At 55.7% G+C, this 18,495-nt stretch overlaps 1 protein-coding gene across 1 annotated transcript; it reads right to left on the reverse strand.

The window, feature by feature from the left end:
- Nucleotides 1-14,104: 14,104 nt before the first annotated feature.
- On the reverse strand, nucleotides 14,105-17,972 carry HLX (H2.0 like homeobox). Its single transcript, XM_067293035.1, has 4 exons — nucleotides 17,404-17,972; nucleotides 16,609-16,788; nucleotides 15,906-16,090; nucleotides 14,105-14,979 (listed from the first exon to the last, which is right to left on the reverse strand). Exons 1-4 carry the CDS (start codon nucleotides 17,957-17,959, stop codon nucleotides 14,638-14,640), a joined length of 1,263 nt encoding a protein of 420 aa, XP_067149136.1. The 5' UTR covers nucleotides 17,960-17,972; the 3' UTR covers nucleotides 14,105-14,637.
- Nucleotides 17,973-18,495: the final 523 nt, after the last annotated feature.

Below are 18,495 nucleotides of genomic sequence, written 5' to 3' on the forward strand. Positions count from 1 at the left end.
CCCAGTTCCATGCTATCACCTAACCTCAGACTTGTAACAGCTGATGACTAGCATAAAAATAAACAGTCCCTGGCTCTTAGCAAAACAGATCTGAAGGGCTTTCATTTGCAAAAGGCAAAGCCCACAACTACTTATGTAGATACACCTTGCTGATAGCCATGAGGTCCTCCCTTCATCTGAGTAATGCTTTCTACATGGAGTCCTTCACAATAGGACAGGTTTATAAACATTTGGGTGATAATTTTCAGCAGGGCTACAGTAGAAACATATTTGTCAGACAAGTTGTAAAAATCAATCCTGTCATCATGAGATCCATATTTTCAAGCAAAACTGTTCAAGTGTAGCTTATGACATTGCTTGCTTAGGCTTCAAGTCTATCACCTTTAAAGGATGTTTTGTATTTCAGAGTCATGAAAGTGAGGGAGTGTGTTCTTCCATCAAGATCTCAGTAAAAACCCTGACTTCAGAAATATCTCAGACAGCCCGTATTTCCACTTTTCTTACTGTGCACACGTTAAAAAGTGGCATGATTTCTGCTGTTTCAACAGGTGGATCTTCATTGTAATTTGCTCTGTGTGCTGAGCAAGTCTTTGTTGAGGTCTTGCAATAGAGTGTCTCCATGAACACAGTAAACCCAGCCTTCATACATTATCTTAACTGTGCAACCCAGAAATCAAAATTTTGAAAAAGGATACTAAGCAAATGGATCCACATAGGAAACGAAAGATAAATACACAAATGAATACTGCATTGCACTGCTAGAAGGGTTTATTTCACATGCCTAAGCATAAATAAGCTGAAACTGTCAGTCAGCAAAATGGAGCTACAAGTAGTTGTCTCTCAAGAATACTGAACTCTGCCATGGATGGGTATGTGTTTTATTTCAATAAAGCATGGAGTATCTTGCACTTTCAGGTTATGTTTCCAGGTAGTAAGAGTGAAGTAAATTAGTCATAGGATTCTTAATAAAAAGTGAGTATCTATAATTTCATTCTCATTACTTTTCTCAACAAACATTTTCTTCTCTAGGAACACAGGGATCAGGTTATTACCTCAGATAAACATTCTTCAGAATTCCCTCAAGTGGATCTCTCTCACATTCCAAGGGACAAAATAAATCTAAAAGAGAAAAATAAGATGTTCCCAGAAATAATTTTGAAGGTGCCTTCTGCCTTTCAGAAAGTCCATGTCAGAGTAGAACTCAGCCTTCCATTAGAAGTATTTTCTAATTCGTGTTTAGCAGTTTTGGGAACCAAATCACTATGAATCCGTTCTTGCACACAACTAGTTAGCACCAAGGCAAAAGTTTTCACTGTACTAGAGGTAGATTTAAGAGAGCCAAAGCTGAAAATAATTCAACATTTCAGTGCAGTAGCAGTTTAAATAATTGTTCAAGAAAATGCACACGAGACCCACTGTTGATATCACAGCAATTATTTTAGAAAGGTGCTTAAAAAAAAAAAAAACTATGAATGAAAAATACCCACTTAACATTTCTTTCCTACAAGAAGGAGTCTAGGCTCTCATTTGACTCATTTTTCTGATTACTATTCCACACTTGCCTTTTCAAACAATGTCATTTAAGGAATCTTACCTGCTGTGCCTTGTGTAAATTGCCTTCAAAATAATTTATCATGCCTGTACTAACTTAAAAAAAAGTTAAAATTTGATTAAGCAAATACAGTCTGTTTTCCCCTAGTGGGCTCACTGCTATTGCTTTTCCTTTTTGCTCAGTTTCTTCTTCTGCCACATTCATGATTATATAGCTACTAGAACTGGCAAATAATTTGGGACAAAGTTAAACCTAAGTAAGCTTTGCCCATGGCTCATTAGCGTAGTAAAACTTAGGCCCAGCAACTGCCTGAGCACCGAACCCTGATAACTTCAGTTACCAACAGCACCTTTACCAGGCAGATAGCAGGACTGAGGGCATGAGTTTTCCCCACTGCAAATTCCTGAGTTGGGGACTTCAGAGGGTCTCATCACAAGGGCAGGTATCCACACAAAAACACTGTAAGGTGAATTCTCCCCAGGCTTTACAGAAATGACATGTGGAAGGAAAGTATGCTCAGCATTTCTCAGGATTGGTCCTCAACATGTCTAGTTTTAATAATAGGAACCATGTGAGGCTGCGCTGCTGCCCAGGCCCATTCCCACTCCTAACCGTGTGTGTTGTAACTCATCACCAGTCATAGACTAAAATGACAGGCTGGGATTTGGGTCTCTCCTGGAATTTGGCCTGAGACAGACAGTGGAGGTTGAGTCTGAAGCAGTCAGTGGTGCACTGAATGTGAAATGGTCAGGGCTTGAGCAGCGTGCCCATTCCTGGCACAGAGACCACCCAGCTCACGGCCACCCCACTTTCGTGGGGATGGACAACCACCATGCTGGGTGCCCGTCCATGCTCTGCCAGCTCCCATATAGCTGTAGGTTTCTGACATGTGGGCACTGAAATTAGGTGGAGGGAGACCCAGAACACCAGCCTGCAAATATGTGGGGGGGGGGGAAGGAAAGTCTGGTTACATTCAAGGCAAATGGCCCTTTGATATCAAATTCCCAACCTTGCAGCAAGAACCTGTTGGTCTCTGGGATTCAAAATGACATCAGAATTGGGGGGAACAGGTCACTAAATAGTGCACAGAGACCTTGCATTGCTGCCAGTGGATGGACAAGCTGGAGATGTTCTTTTTAATGCCAAGGCTGTGGGCTAGGTCTGGGGCATGTCCATGGAAAAGTGTAGAGCTCCGGTGACATAGGCCAGCTGAGGAGCTCATGCATTTCAGAAATACATTAAATAAACAAGCGGACCAGGGATCAGTAACCACTGCTCCAGTAGGAAATCTATGCAATGAAAAAGTCATCAGCCCTGCTTTTTTTTATTCATTCCTCTCATTCCTCAGATTGAATTTCTTTCCATGCCATGCTTTCCCACCCCTCAATTCCCCCTCTCTCCAAATGTCTGTTTCCTTCAGAGCTGCAATATTGGCCACCAGCAGGGAAGAAAAAGCTGATAAAAGATGATACCCCACTCTCATTATTCCATAGTTTTCTCTTGATGGATTTAGAAAGGTCCCAAATGCAAAGAGAAATTAAATCAGCAGGTAGGAAGAAAGATGCAAAGTGAAATTCAAGATGCTGGAAAGCTGCATTTCTCCGGAGGTCCTACTCTTCCCTCCATCCGGAAGACAGGAAAGAGCAGACTGTTCTTGACAGAGAAGAGAAAACTTCTGGGGGTCTTTAGGGGGAACTCAATCAAAGAAATTATTTTCCCACAAACCAGAGCTGAGCAAACCTTAATGGCTTTTTCCTGATTGAAGAATAAATCAACTATTAATTTATGACCTGAAGTGTATATAACAACCCTGCAAATGTTTTCCAGTTCTGCAAGTAGAAGTGCTCGTGCCCTTTCTGTTTGGGTTTGTTTCTCGCCAGCTAATTCAGTTAATAGGACAAATATTCGTTGCAAAGCCTCACGGACTGCAGCTTAAAAAAAAAAAAAAAAGGTGCTTAATTAAAAAAAAAGGCCAGCCATGTGTTTCCAGCATAATATTATATATGTACGCATAGAGATCCATATGTATTAGAGATAAAGTTAAGTGTAAGCACATGGCGAACTGGAGGGGAGGGCGTTTGCGTGAGTAGCCAAGGGACCATGTGCAGGTTATTAGCGGTGGGGGGAATACTGTAAAGTGCGAGCAGAAAGGCAGGCAGCTCAAAGGAAAGACGGAGAAGCTGGTTTAACACGCACCATCGCTGCTGGGACATCCTGTTAACTGGACCTCTGCGGAATTGATAAATGACTCTGGATCGCTTTGTTTATTTAAATGGAAGCCAGCATTTTAACAGCAATAAAGGGCAGGCTAAATAATTCGCCAATCCAGCTATGGAGGCAAGTGTAATCTCTGAAATATATGGGCTGCATTTAAGAAACTGAACCCCACTGTGCCTTGATTTCTATATACACACTGTTTGGGCAGACGGTATAAACTGTAAAATAAGATGACAATATTAGCATCTTCCCTTGGCTTCCCCTTGCTGAAAGAAAACCACAGAGGGAACACTATTCAAGCATTTCCTTTATGCTCGTAAGTTAATCAAGAAACATCAGGGAATAAGACAGTTTAATAGCTTTCCAGTAAAATGTGATACGACAACTCGCAGACGCTGAGTGATTTTACAGTTAGCTCTCCGAAGTGTGGCAAAAAGAACAACAAAAACAAACAAATAAATAAATAAATAAAGTCTGTGCCTTGCTCTCGAAGGCAGGCAGTTGCCTTGCAGGAGAAAATAATGTGCTTATGACTTCCGAGCTGACTGCTGACAGACAGAAATAACAATACTAATGAAGCCGGGGAGCATCTTGAGCAGTTTAGGACATGATTGTCCTCAAAATTTTAAGCACGGCCACAAAAATATGATCTCTGCCGTTTCAAGGATGGGGCTCGCTCCTGCCGGGCCTGGGGGGGGTCGCGATGCATTTGGCAGCCCACGGCGGTTCCCCCCCTCGCTCGCCCGCCCCCCTCGCCGGCGTTTCCCGCCGCGGACGTCTCTCCGCCCTGCATTTCACGGCCGAAAAAAGCCGTGTTGCCCGAGGCTGCTTCATCCACAGCCACTCCTGCTGTCTCCCGTCCCTCGGCTTGGGAAAGGAAGGGAGACGTTTTGGGTGCAGCTCCCGGGGGAGCCGAAACCAGGCCGGCGGCGGCCAGGGCCGCCTTGCACCCCGGCCCCGCCGCCGCCCTTCCAGACGGCGACTCCAGCATCCGCCGCAGTCTGAGGCTCTGCATAAGACGGTCAGCAAAGGGAGGGGGAGAAAATTGCCCCCACCAGACCCGCCTCTCTCGTAACACCATCCTCATCGAGGCCTATCGAAATGGGCACGGAGGGGGCGTGTGAAAAAATCTTTCCAGATATCTACTTTAAAACGCGGGTGAACTTTCCCACTTTCTCCCCTCAAAGCACGCACGGGCAATAACTTTCCAAACGCTTGTATGAAATTACTTTCCGCCCTTACCCTGTTAAATATCCCTTCTGCTGTGCCCCAGTCTTCCCTATTTTAAGCCTTGAAAGCGAATCCCTAGCGTTGTGCCTGCATTGATGCATTGGTTAAAGGAAAAGAAACAGGGACTAAAGAAAAGCCCAAAAGGACGTTTGGCACCTTCCAGGTTTGCAGCCCGGCTGCATCTCCAAGCCCAGCTCTTCGCAGAGCGGCACTCACCCTCTCCTCAAGCACCGCTATTGCGTTTCGCTTTTAATCCGCCTTTCACCCGCTCCAACATTTATAGCCAAACAGTTCACAGTTTACACACAGTAAAACGTCAATATTGCCCTAATGGCTGCGGAGAAAAGGCTCTTCGCAGGGATCCTCATAAAAGCCCTTTATTTAGTTTCAAACATTTTCTTGTAATCAATAAAAGTTGGCTGTTATCTCCCAGCGCATTTAGCGGGGAAGTTTATTGCCTGCCGGGCGGATTAGGGGAGAGACAGGAGTGCACCATACAAGGAAGGGACTCCCGATTCCCCAGATCTGAGGCTTGGATTCATAAAATATAACCATCCATTACGTTGCCGATATCTGGAGCCAGCAGATATACACAGACTATAAATTGTCGGCGGCGGGGTGCGGGCCGGGCGCGGGCGCGGGGGCTCCGCCCGCGCGCATTCCTCCCCGCGGCGGGCGCGCCGGGGGGGCGGCCGGCGGGGCTCCCCGGCCCATCCATCACCGCCGTTATGACTCTGCGATGCAGCAAATGGGTTGTGTAAAGAGGCAGCGTTTGACAAGGTGGCATGGTTATCCTGTCCAAATGATGCATAATATTAGTATTAGGGCTTAGATCATCGCATGCTTTTAAAATCATCACCGCTAACTAGAGGGAGAGAGAGTCCTGGGGGCTGCAGGGGGCAAAAGTTTCCATGTAGATAATGATTATAGATGGCGGGATTTATGGGGCGGGGTGCGCGGACAAATAAACACGTCTACTGCGGCCGGGGCGCGGGGCCCGATCCGGCCGCGGCGCGCAGCGGGGCGGGCGCAGCGCGCAGGAGCGGGGGGCGGCGGGGCCGAGGCCGGGGCCGGGGCCGCTCGGCCCGGGGGAGGCCAAGGGGGCTCTGCCCTCCCCATCCCGCCTTGGACACGTCCCCAGAGGCTTACCTGAGGAGAGAGCAGAGCCTTCCTCCCGCCAGACCGGTGACCGGCGGCGGCCACAGGCACCAGTGGGGGGAGCAGGAAGGGGGCAGGCCGTGGGGGAGGGGGAGGCAGGCCTGGGGCCGGGGGCTGGGGAAGGAGAGCCCCGGACCAAACCCTGCACGTCAGGATCTGCCCTTGGAAAATAGGATCTTGAACCGAATTGTACCAGGCTGCTTTCGGGTAGACGGGCCGGCTCCATCCCGCATCTCATCCCGCCTCTTCCCGCTTTCCACGGGTGGTGTCAGGCACAGGCTGGAGGCTCGGGGCTCACGGCTGAGCTGGTGGGGTCAGTGCCGGTCCGGCACGGGTCAGCGCCCTGCGTAACCCGGGCTAAACCGGGCAGGGCCGCAAGCCGCGGGTCCGGGAGTCCGGGAGGGCTCTGCTGCCTGCGCGCAGCTCGCCCACGGAAGGGTTAAGGGCGAAAGTGTCCGAGCCAAAAGACAGAAAGACGGAAAGAAAGACAGAAGGAAAGACAGAAAGACAGAAAAGGAACGACAGACAGACAGAAAGAAAGAATAAAAGAAAGAAAGAAAGCAAAGGAGAACCCCAGTCCATCGTTTCCCTTCCTGCCTTCCTGAAAAACCCCGCGGCCACTTCCCTGCCTGGGGCACCCCCGTGAGACAAGCGGGTGCCTGCGAGGCTGCGACTTGGTGGCATTCTTTATTTTTCCAGCGGAAACTGCTTTCTGCTGCCGCTCGAGTCAGAAAACGCCAAGGTGGGGCGGGGACCGGGGGGGGGGGCGGATGGGGGGTGGAAATCAAGTACTTCTTAATTTGGCACGGCAGCACAGGCATCTGGGCGGATGTCTCCCACCAGCAAGGCACTGACCGGGGCTGTCCCCGCCGCCCCGCAGGAGCCGGTGCCCGGGCCGGGCATCTCCCGCGGCCGCGCTCCCCGTGAAGCGGGTGACCGGATCCAAATGACAACTGTGCCATGAGGAGGATAAAATCCCTGCTCGGAGTGATTTATCTGCCATCTCTGACCCCTGAATAGCTGACTTACATGGCTGGTGACATATTACCCGGGAAATGGGACTGGCGTGATTTGTAGAGCCTGTCTGCCCCCCGCCCCCTCTTTTCGGCTGCTCGGCGCAGGAAGCCCTCCATCACCTCCCGCACGCAGGCGGCGAGGGTAAACGCCGCGCTGCGCGCAGCCCCGCGCAGCCCCGGCCCCGGGGCCGCGCACGCCGGGCCGGCACGGCAGAAGGGAGGTTTCCGGGCTGGGCAGCCTCCTCTTTTGGCTGCAGCGGGTAGGGACGGGTGATCGAAGGGAGAAAGAGTAACCGATGGCAACGAAGCCCGAGAGAGATGGCCTGGGACCAGGCATAGCTGGAGGGGTGTGATGGCTGCAAACCTTTGATTTGGGGTTTGTCTGGAGAATGGGGGTGGAGGAGGGTGGCCTGCTTTTTTTAAGGCAAGCAGAAATTTGATTATAGCGTACGGCAGAGGTCTGTGATTTGCGGCGATCGGATATCATTAACTACGGCCGTTTGAGTCCCGGAAAACCCGGTCAGGCCCGTGGCGCTGGGGGGAAAGTTTGACCCCGCGGGCGGCGGCGAAGGGGACCCAGTGGCGGCGCCCGCCCGGCCGCGGGGCGCCGGTGCCCCGGCGGGGCGGCCCGGGCAGCCAGGGCGGGCGAGGCCGCGGCGGGAGCCGGCTCCGCGGTTGCTGCGGCCGCAGGGCCGGCACGGCCGAGGCGCGGCCAAGGCACGGCCCGGGCCGCGGCGGGCACAGCGCGGAGCTCCTCGCCCGCAGGCCCGAGGCATCATCCCGACGGGAGACGGGGCGGGGGCGACAGCCGTCCCATCCGCTGCCCCCCAGCTCCGGGCCACCGGCGGGCAGAGGCAGCCCCAGGCCGACTGTGGCCAGGGCTCAGCCTCGGCCCCGCACTCGCTTTTTGCGGGGAAGGCGGGCCGCGCCGGGCACACGCACCCTTCGCCCCATCTCCACCCGTGTCACCTGCTGCAGCCGTGATTTGGGCGAGCGGAGGGTGGCCGGTTCACCTCCCCCCTCTCACCCGGCAGAAGGTTTCCAAACGGACAGTGTTTCACGTTTTGGTAATGGTGATGATGACGATGAAGGCAGACGGCGGCTCTGCCCGCCGGGAGCGGCGCAGAGGCGGGGGCGGGCGGGCGGGGGCGCCCGGGGCGGCGCGGGGACAAAACGGGCTGCGGGGCCGAGGTGCGGGGTGGGGGCGGCGGCACAGCCCGCCCTGCTGGGGCTTTAGGGCTCCCTCGCTGCCCGCCGGCGCAGGAGTGGTATCGGGTCTAATTGCCGTCAACGAATGTCACCGGCAGAAGGAAAAACAAAAGCTGCCTCCAAAGATCCCGGAGCAGAATTTGGCAAGGCTCCTAAAGACACCAATTAGCAAAGGCTAAACCCATTAATGAAGTGGCGGCTCTCTGGTTTCAGCCAGGTGGTGCAGATCAGAGCGCCTCTATCTGCAGCAGAGCTCCGCTTCCCTCCAGCCAGGACCTCACAGCAAACCTCCACATCAATAATACGCTTAATGGATCTCATTAGAGCTGGGGCCGCGAGTGCCGGGCTGCGAGCAGGGGGCTGAGGGGAGCCGGGGGAGCGGGTGGGGGCAGCACATGTCCTGAGGTCCCCGCGTCCCCCCGCCGCGCCGCGCCGCGCCGTGACGAGGGACCCCCCCGACGGCCCGGCCCCACGGCCCCGGCCCCGCGGCGGCCCCAGCCACGGCGCTCCCACGCGCGCCGCGGAGGCGGTGTGGGCGCCGGGCCGCGGGGTGCGCTGGGTGCCCCCGGCCCGCTGCCCTCCCCGCGGGGCAGGTACCAAGCGCTCCCCGCTGCCTGACTCGGCTAATGGGTTTGGGCTCCGGTGGCAAGAATTCATTTTCTAGCTCCTTCTTTCAAACAAATGAGATGGTGACATGGCCTCGCCTGTCTCACCGTCCCCCCAGCCTTGGTCTGAACTCCCTCAGCCCGCCGAGCTACGAGCATCCCGGCCCTACGCCCTGCGAAAGCTCCGGGTCCGCCAGCAGCGCGGCGTCCGCGGCGGAGTAACGCGTTTCCGACGGTCCCGGCGCGCCCCGGGCCCGCGACGGCGGAGTGCGGCTGCCTGCGCTTTCTGCCCGACCCCTTCGCACGTCCCAAAGTCAGGGCTTTGGGACAGGAGAAAGGGGCTTTTGCAAGTTGATTTAAAAAGAAAAGCATCCAAATGCCATCTCTGAGGACGGGACAGTGGAGACAAGGAACAGAGGAGGAAATATTTCCCTTTCAACCAAGGGGAATTAAAAAAAAAAAAAAAAAAAAGCTTGGTTAGGAAAAGATCGGTCGAGGTGAGCTAGAATATTTTGCTAATGGAGGTGGACTATGAAAGGAGACTTCATATTTCTCTCCTAGGAGTCTCTCCAGGTCCGCAGCCGAGAATACACACAGCAAACGTTGTGCCTGAATTATAGCTGAGGGTTTGCTTTATTTGAATTCACTGGCGTTTATTTAAGAAAGTGAATAAAGGTTTTGTGTAAACAGCCATTATTTCTGATGAGCGCTCAACAGCAATAAGAAGGGGGTGGTTTTTTTAGTCGAGATTGTGGCAAAAGTTGACATTTCGGAGATTGCAGTTTGTCTTGCAGACGCCAGGCAGTCCCGAGGCATGAACTGCAGAGAAGGCTGTGTGTGCGTGTGAGTGTGAAACAGTGATTCCGAGCAAACCGGAGTCTGAAAACAATTATTTTTTAAGACATAAGCTTAAGCCCGACATTAAAATAAAATAAAAATATTTTCCTAAGGAGCCGGGCTGATCTCACTGAGGTAACGAGGGAGGCGAACTCAGGTTTCCCTACCCTCCCTCCCGGTCCTGCAGGGCTCTGCGAGGGGGACGCAACCCCCGAGCGAGCCGGGCAGCGGGCGAGTCCCCCTGCCCGCGCAGGGGAAGGGATGCGGCAGACCCCGACGCGATCTCGCGGTCCAGCCCTATCCAGCCCTTTTCCACGATTCCAGTAAATTGCTTGCTTAAAATATTGTGACTTTTTTTCTTCTTCTTCTTTTTAAACGTGGCTATTATTTCAGAGGCTGCCTTGAAACTTTCTGGAGATGGGAGGTTTCTAGTAAGAAATCGGGCAAGAAGAAAAGAATCTCGTTGGACTTCTAAAGATAGCCCTAGGGGAGATTTGGGTTTATTGGTAAGCTTATTCCTAAGAAGCTCGTCAACACCCGGCTCTGGAGAGCCAGGCTGTTCGTCTTTGTGGGTATGGACAAAAAGTCGTCGTTCGCAGAAAGGGTTCAGATCACGAACTGGCACAAAAAGGCCTCCCTATTTATTATTAATTCGATTTCCCGCACATGCAAAACTAGGAGGAGGCAGGGAAACCTCTTGTCCCGTGCGGCAGTTTATATCGCTCCCGTGCCTTGGTCTCATACAATCTTTCATCTGGAATATGCCCGAAAAGCTCTGCCGGGCAAACGGGAGGGGAAAGCGAGGCTTGTTTGCCGGACAGCCTGGGGCCACATGGTCCAGGGACAGCGCCGTGCTCCGGGAAGTGCCAGGGGAAGGGGTGCCCCCCGACCCCTCCGAGGAGACCCTGGTCCCCGCCGGGCAGAGCCTGGGATCGTCAGGCACAGATCTGAAAAGAGTCACAACAGATTTGGGTGGGGGGAATAAAGAAACCGTCCGAAAAGCTGTGACCCCTCCCCCCCCCCATTTAGAAAGCGTCGAGAAATCGGATCAGAGGGGTAACCGCGGGCTCTTGCAATATGATGCCAGACATTTTACATTTATAAATAATCTATATCAAAATCGTCTCGTGTTATCGGGGAGGGGACAGAAAAACCCACCTTCGGGCTTTTTCGGTCGGTGTTGCATTGCATTACAGACAGGTCTCGTTCGCCAGTGAATCGCGATCGACCTGGTTATAATCACGACGCTGTCTCGACTTGTTCCGCAATATTTTAGCAGTAAACTCCAGCCCTACGAGATCGGGCAAACTCCCTTCCCAGTCTAGATGGACACAAATCTCGCCGTCCGTGCACCTTTCCGAGAACTCGTTTTTGTGGGTTTGCTCTACCACCTGAGGACATGTACAAGGGAAGCAATGCGGGAGAGATTTCTTTTTTTCGGAAGGGGGGAGGGGGGGGAATTATTCTCCCAACTCTGCCACTTGACCAGAGCAGCAGCCCGCGGTGCGGGGAGCGGAGCGCCGCGGGGAAGTGTCCTCGCAGAGCGCTTCCCCGCGGCGGCCGCGCACGGAGCCCCCAATCCTGGGGGTGAGGGGGGCAGGCGCGGGGAGCCCTGCTCACCTCCTGCCTTATGTCCTCAGGCGCCTCTGGCCCCATCCGGAGGAATTTTTAGCGCAGTTCTTCCTTCTGCGCCCGAGCATCTTTCTCCGTAGCCTGATTCTCATCAATGTTATTTTTCCCCCTTTGCAGCGTTATCTTTAAAAGTTGCCGTAAAGAAGCTGCCCCTGCTCGCTCCCTCCTCAGGGGTCTACGCTAGCATTTTTCCCCCGTTAATTGAAAATGCCAGGGAAGGAGACTGCGCCTGTGAAACCCTGTGCTTGGAAGAGGTGCAGACTTTTCTAAATTAAGGGAAGAGAGACTTTCTCCCTGCGCACTTTTCCTTTCCCCGTCTGAGAAGAGCCGTCAAATCCCTCGTTCCTCGATTCCCGAGCCCGCCTCCGTGATTTTCTCCGTGCCTGCTCCGCACGGATTAGTCTTTAGGGAACAAAAATAAGAGAGGCAAACAAACTCCTGCTTCTCCGTGAGCCACATTGCGTCTGTCAGAACAGAAATAGTCTAACGTTTCACTGGACATCTGTCCCATGGCTTCCCTTATTTTTAGCGGAAGTTATAAACCGACCCTTCATAATAAACCTCGCGCTACAGTATGCAGCAGCGGCCCTAGAAATAGCCCGCTTTCCCGGTGCTGGAAGCAATTTGCGGGGTCTGCTCCACGCTTCGCGGGTGCCCCCTCCAGAGGCCATGGCACCCCCGTTTCCTCCCTGAGAGCGTCTTAAGAGGAGCCCAAATCTACAAGCTCCTTCCAGCTCCTTCCTCCTCTGTCTCCTGCCTCGCTGTGTCAGCAACGGTGGGACGGGGAAGGCGCCTCGAGCGCGCTGCCGTGCGCGGGCGCTGCGCGCACCCATGCGGGGAGCGGGGGTTCGTGCGCGGCACCCTCGGAAATTCCCCTGCCTGCCGCGGCTCGGGCAGAACCTTTGCCCGCTCCGCTAGACCTTATTTTCCACTTCACCCGGCCCCTCTTCGCCTGCCACGGCCAGCAAGCTGGGCTCTTGGCTTGCGGTTCGCCCCCGCTCCTTTCTCCCTCTTGTTCGTGTCGGGGGAGGGCGGGAGAAATAGCTGAAAATGCTTTCAGCCTCCTTCGCTTGCCTCAGGTGTTTTGTTTTGCAGGGCTCCAGGGCGAGACTCTCGCTGCTGGCTGAGGGGTGGCCCCGAGGAGGGTGCCCTCCACGGATAAGCCACCCCCGGCCCGGAGGATTTCCCGCGGGATCCCTCAGGGAGGGCGAGACGCGCCGGGCCGGGCGCTCGCCCGCCTCCACATCGCCAGATGACACCGACCACTTTTCAGTCCTTCGCCTTTTTTTTTTCTCCGTCTCCCCTCTCTTCCTAAAGGTGTCACAGGCTCAGCGCCAGGCAGCTCAGCCTGGGGGGTCTGATTCACTTCGCCTGCCCTAGCCTTAGCCCTCCTGGGCAGGACCAGGCCTCCCCCGGCCCTGCGCTTACAGTCGGCGTGTTCGAAAACCGAAGTAATGGCTTTTATCAGGGTCTCGCAGAAAACCCTAGTGCAAAACCCCGTTTCCCAGAGGGAAATGACAGTTCGGTTCCTCACCGGTGCGGCTTTCGCTTTTATTGATGCTGCTCGAGAAGGGAGGAGGAGGAAGGAGGCTATCTGAGGAACAGCCCCTCGTCTTTCCCTGTACCCCAGGATCAGTGGAGCAGTTAATATTACAGCGCTTTTCTTTTCTAAGGAGAGAACCCGGAGATAAACCTGAGCGGAGCCAGCAGATCCGAGCCTGGACCCGCAAGGAGGCGGGAAGGAGTGATCCAGCCACGGGCTTCAAGCAGTTTTTGCTCGCCCTCGCGGCGAGGGCACCAGCCCAACAAGACCCGTCCGCACAGCTCCCCACCTAGAGAGAGGGAGAGAGAGCGCGGCGTGAAACCCCTCCCGGCGCAGCGCCGCGCGGCCCGCGCCGGGCCCCGGCTCCCCCGGGCCGCGCCCGCGAGCGGGGCACCGTCCCGGCGCCCCCTGCCCGTCCCCCACTGTGACGTCACAGAGGGCCCCCGGGCCGCACAGAGGCTTTGTGACGTCACAGAGCGCCCCCGCCACCACCACCCTCCAAGTCCCGCGGCCGGCCTGCCGCCGGGGGCGGCCCCGCTCCGCACGGCGGGGAGCGACACAGCAAATCCGAGCAAAACAAAGCAAAACAGCCCCCCCCTCCCCCTCCCGCAGCCCCGGCTCGGGGGCTCTCCGCGCCGCCGGCCGCCCCCGCCCCTCCGGCGGCCGTGGGGAGGGATGCCCCGGTGCCCTGAGAACGCCCCGGGGCACCCGGGGCCGCTTGATTCCGGCCGCCAGGGAGCTACAGAGTCCGCTTCGGTCTTGCATTAAGAACAAAAATAAAAAGCCGCCTTCTCCCCGCCCCAAGAAAAAAAATATTTTATATATATATATATATATATACATATATATATATACATATATACATACATATATACGCACATTTGGATCTACAAATGTAATTGGCAACTTTCTCCCCGAGGCACAATTTTGCATAGTCAAATCCGGATCTTGTCATCGGCTCCGTTAAAAAAAGAAAGGGAAAAAAGGAGAAGACTGTATCGAGAGTCTTTCAAGGCGAGGAGCAGACAGTGCCTGCCTTTGAGCGGGGCATAGGAAGCTGGATCAGTTTCATCAGCCCTCTCCCCTGGTCAACAGACTGACGTGGTTACAAACCATAGCAAACATTTTATTTACAGGATATATATATATATATATTTATATATTTTGTCAGTGCAGTATTTCTTGGCCGGATTATTCAAAGCAACACGTTGCAACCAATGAAGATGTTGGCAAAATACTTCACATTGTAAAATGTCTGAGGGGGGGAGAGGGATTTCAGAGCACATTCTCGGGGTCCCTTGCTCGGACTTTCCTGGAGAGGGTAAGGGGTGGGGGGGAAGAATAAAATTAAAAAAAAAAGAAAAAGAGAAATCCCGCTCTCCCACCGAGCAGCACGGAAGGAGAGGCAGCCGGGCAGCGCTGCCGCCCGCCTCATGCACAAACGTCCTGGGCTGGAGCTCCCCGCACCGCCCGAGTCCCCCAGCCCTCGCCGACGGGCCGGGCCGGACCGGGCGCTGGCAGTGGGAGAGGAGGGGGATCTTGCTGTGCCCCCTCGACCTCTGAGGCCCGGTGGCGGCTCGGAGGAAGGGATATAAATTAGCGCGGAGGTCCCGGGCGGAGATGCCGCGGCCGCCCCGTCTATAGGCCGCTCCGCGGGGCGGGCGGCGGCTCGGGGCTGGCGGCGGGCGGCGGTGGGGAGGGGAGGCCGGGGCTGCCGGAGGACTTGATGACACCGCCTTGGGGCTGTCTCTGCTCGGTGCCCTCAGTCCTTTCCGTGTCACTGGGGGCCATGTCGAGGGAGTCCGCGTCGCTGCTGTCGCTGTCGCCCTCCGAGCGGCTGGGGCTGCGCTCGGGCTCTCCCGGGGCGGCGGGCGGCGCGCCGGCTCGCTCGGCTGCCGGCTCCTTGTCCTTGTCCTTCTGGGCCTGCGCCTCCTTGGAGTGCCGCCACTTCATGCGCCGGTTCTGGAACCACACCTTCACCTGCGGCACCGCACAGCGTCAGCGCCGGGCCGGGCCGAGCCGCGCCCCGCGCCCCGCGCCCGCCGCCGCCCCGCTCCGCTCCGCTCCGCTCCGCCCGCGTCGGGCTCGTCCTGCGCCCGGGTCTGCGCTGGGAAGGGGGGGGCTAAGCTGAGCCCTGGCCTCTCCAGGAAGCGCTTGCAAGCAGGCAGCACGGGGATAAAAGGAGGTACCATCCTCATTTTCCTCTGCCCCCACTCTTACGCGAGTAACTTTTTTTTTCCCTCCTTCGCGTGTTTAAATACAACAGGGTTTGGTGGTGGTTTTTTTTTTCTCTCTTTCTTTTTTTTCTCCCTTCTACTTCTTCTTCCAGGAAACCAAATCTTACTCAAGAAACCACAGCGTTATACAATTCTGTGCGCTGTGGGCCGTCAATAGTGGAATCATTACAGAGTGGCGTTTAATGATTCCGTTTGAAGAGAAGTTTTCACTTCCCCAGAACTAGGGATTTCACAATGCTAGGAGAGATTTTTTTAAAAAAAAAAGGACATTAAAAAATAGTGTGTTTGTTTCTACTTCCTTTGACCTAAACTGCCTCCTACAGTGAGTTGCACTTCAATAAAGTGCATACTGATTATCTCCTCTGGCCCTGTTTGCCTCCTTGTTTGTCGCTGTCAGTGTTTGCCAAAACAAACGCAAAGAGTCCATGGGCGAAATCTTCGCGTTAGGACCGGGTAGTTAATCCTGCTAACGTGTGGCCGTACAGGACCTCACAAAAAGACGTTTAATGTGGGAGTCCAGGTAAGCCCGCCAAACCGAGATCCTACTTCTAAAAGAATCCCACAAAAGATTAAGGAAGGGAAAATAATTTTCAACCCCCCCCTAACATTCGCCTAAACAAAACTGGAAGTAAAAGAAGGGTGCATAAAAAAAAAAGAAGCCGTTCTTACTTGAGCATCTGTCAGCCCCAGCATTGCCGCGAGTTGCTTTCTGTCCGGTTTGGTAACGTATTTCTGGATTTCGAACCGCTTTTCTAAACCTTTCCTTTGCAGATTGGAAAAAACAGCCCTGGACCAGGAGCGCTTCCTCTTGTACGTCTGAGGCAGCGTGTCCTTAGTTAAAACTGCATACGGACCTGGCGTTTGGGAAAGAGAGACAGAGAGAGAGAGGGACACAGGGAAAGTGCGTTATTAATATCGATGCCTGGAAAGAGGTATTAAATCCGTTCAAAATAACAGCTCGACTGCGATGTGCAGGGAAGGCCCAAGCAAGTGTCGCCCTGCCTGCCGACTAGGTATAATTTCTGTAAGCGTGTGTTTCCTCAGACAAGGACGGCATGTTTTTCTAACTCGGATATTTTCCTTTTCCCCCTCCCCGCCCTTTCTCTCTCGCCCCAGGTATTATTTTTGCTAGATCAGATGATCTGGTTCAGGCCGCTAGACGGATCTTCCTCCCCCCCCCCCCCCCCAGTGCTTTCGCTCGGGACGAGATGTCCAAAATCTGAGCCTCGCTAGAAAAAGACGCCCTGGCGTTTCAAAAGCATCCGCCAAGTCCCTTTGAGCAGAGGGAGCCTGCGGCCCTGGGGGCGCGCTGCGGGCCGGGGGCGGCAGCCGGCAGGGTGAGCGCGGGGGGGTCGGAGGGGAGGGTATGTACCTGGAAAAGTGTCTTGAAACTGGTGCTGAACTGAGCTCCTTGGGTTTGTGTTTAAGGGACCCAGAATAGTAGAGGCCTCGTTAATGGGGTCTAGAGACGCGAAGAACTGGCTGGCGGAAGGCTGCAAGTTGGGGAGATGAACCCCAGTTTGGCGGCTGGTAGTTAATAAGGAGGTCAGATCTGTGAGCACAGGAACAAGGAGAGCTCTGTTACACCGCAGTCGAAATCTCCGCACCGGGACGCTTCTAGCGGACGGGTCTGGGCTCCCCTGCGGCTTGGGGGGGACGGGGGCGGCCGCGTCCCGGCCCGGGAGGGCTGGGGGAGCCTCCGCCGAAGGGACATGGCAGGGACGGGCAAGTCCCGGAGCTCGCCCTGATGGCTTTCCCCGGGACATGCGGCATTGCCCCGGGACTCGGAGATCTCCCGATATATTTACTCCCTTTGTCAGGATGTTTACACGCTGCGGGAGAAGATTGATTGCAGCAAAAGCCTTTAAAACGGGCTCTACCATCTGAGGGAAAACCTTCGCCCGGTTTGGGAATCTGAGATCGTTTGATTTGCTATTTTTACGCTATCGCTATTTTTCAAAGCTGTGCAATCCTAATCACAGACTGCTACAGCGCGCGGGACCGGCGGTTATTTTAGTGAACGCTATTAAAAAAAGCACATTTATAACGTTTGCGTCTTTTCTGGCTACTTCAAAAAGTTTTAAAAATACGGGTATCTGCAGACTAAGGAAAAACAAAAAAGCGACAAGAACGCTAGCATGGAAAGCGGACAAGCCAATTTCTCTACCTCTCAGCGTGTTGCCTTCCTTGACTTTGGGGTCAAACTCCGCCGACAAAATGCGGTCGATCCCGAATTTCAGGTCCTTGCTGGAGGGCGCCGGCGCCGAGCCGTGCGTGTGGCTGCCCGGGCCGCGGGCGGGGGGCGGCGCGCCGCCGCCGGCCGCCGCCGCGGGGGAGCGGTGCTGCGGGGGGCGGTGGTGGGGGTGGTAGGCGGCCGAGAGCGGCGAGAGGCGCGGCGGGAAGGCGGCGGCGGGGGCGTCGGGGGCCACCACGGGCGTGGGCCGCAGCGGCGAGGCGGCGGCGTGGAAGGGGCCGGCGTGGTGGACGGCGCCCAGCGCCGGCGGCAGCCCGGCCCCGGGGCCGCCGGGCAGGCTCTCGGCGGGGCCGCCCGCCGCCTCGCCGCCGGCGTGCAGGATGTCGGCGATGCAGAAGGACGGCTTCTTGGCCACGCCGTGCTCCAGCGGGAAGCAGCCGCCGGCGCCCGGCGCCGCCGCCGAGCAGTACGCCGCTGACCAGAGGCTGAAGTTGGAGGCGTAGAAGGGGGCCAGCCCGGCGGTGTACATCCTGCCGCCGGCGCCCGCGGGCCGCGGGCGGCGGGGCGCCGCGCTCGGCTCTGCCCGCGGCGGCGGGGCGGCGGCCGGGCGCCCGCCGCGGGACGCGCCGCTCCGCAGCTCAGCTCCCGGGAGCGCGGCGCGGGGCTGCCCGCTGCCCCGGGCGCATGGGGCGGGACGGCGGGGCGGGGAGGCGCCGGCAGCCGGCAGCGCGCTTGCCGGAGGGGCAAGGGGAAAACAAAAAGGAAAAAAAAAAGCACCCCAAACCCACGGCGAGAGGGAGAGAGCGAGCGGGCGAGCGAGCGCGGGAGAGGAGCGGTGCAAACAAAACAAAACAAAACCCCTTCCTCGCACTGGGGAAAAAATCCACCCCTCCCCAAACTTTCTCTGGCAGCGACTCCCGGCCCCGGCACGGCCCTCGCTCCCACCGCCCCTCGGCCCGCCCGCGCCCAATCCGCGCTCCGCGGGGCCGGGCCGCCCCGCCCGCCGCCCCGCCCCCGCCTCCGCGCCGCGCCGCGCGGGACAAGTGCGGAGCTCGCGGCGCAGGG

This window comes from Apteryx mantelli, chromosome 3 (genome assembly GCF_036417845.1).
Source record: "Apteryx mantelli isolate bAptMan1 chromosome 3, bAptMan1.hap1, whole genome shotgun sequence".
NCBI lineage: Eukaryota > Metazoa > Chordata > Aves > Apterygiformes > Apterygidae > Apteryx > Apteryx mantelli.

Excerpts from the sequence above, each read along its gene's own strand:
- HLX (XM_067293035.1), bottom strand. The coding sequence starts at position 17,959 with ATGTACACCGCCGGGCTGGCCCCCTTCTACGCCTCCAACTTCAGCCTC. Across the intron at positions 16,789-17,403 it reads GGAAGGCAACACGCTGAGAG|ATCTGACCTCCTTATTAACT; the intron begins GTAGAGAAATTG and ends CTGTGCTCACAG. Across the intron at positions 14,980-15,905 it reads TGGGGCTGACAGATGCTCAA|GTGAAGGTGTGGTTCCAGAA; the intron begins GTAAGAACGGCT and ends GCGGTGCCGCAG.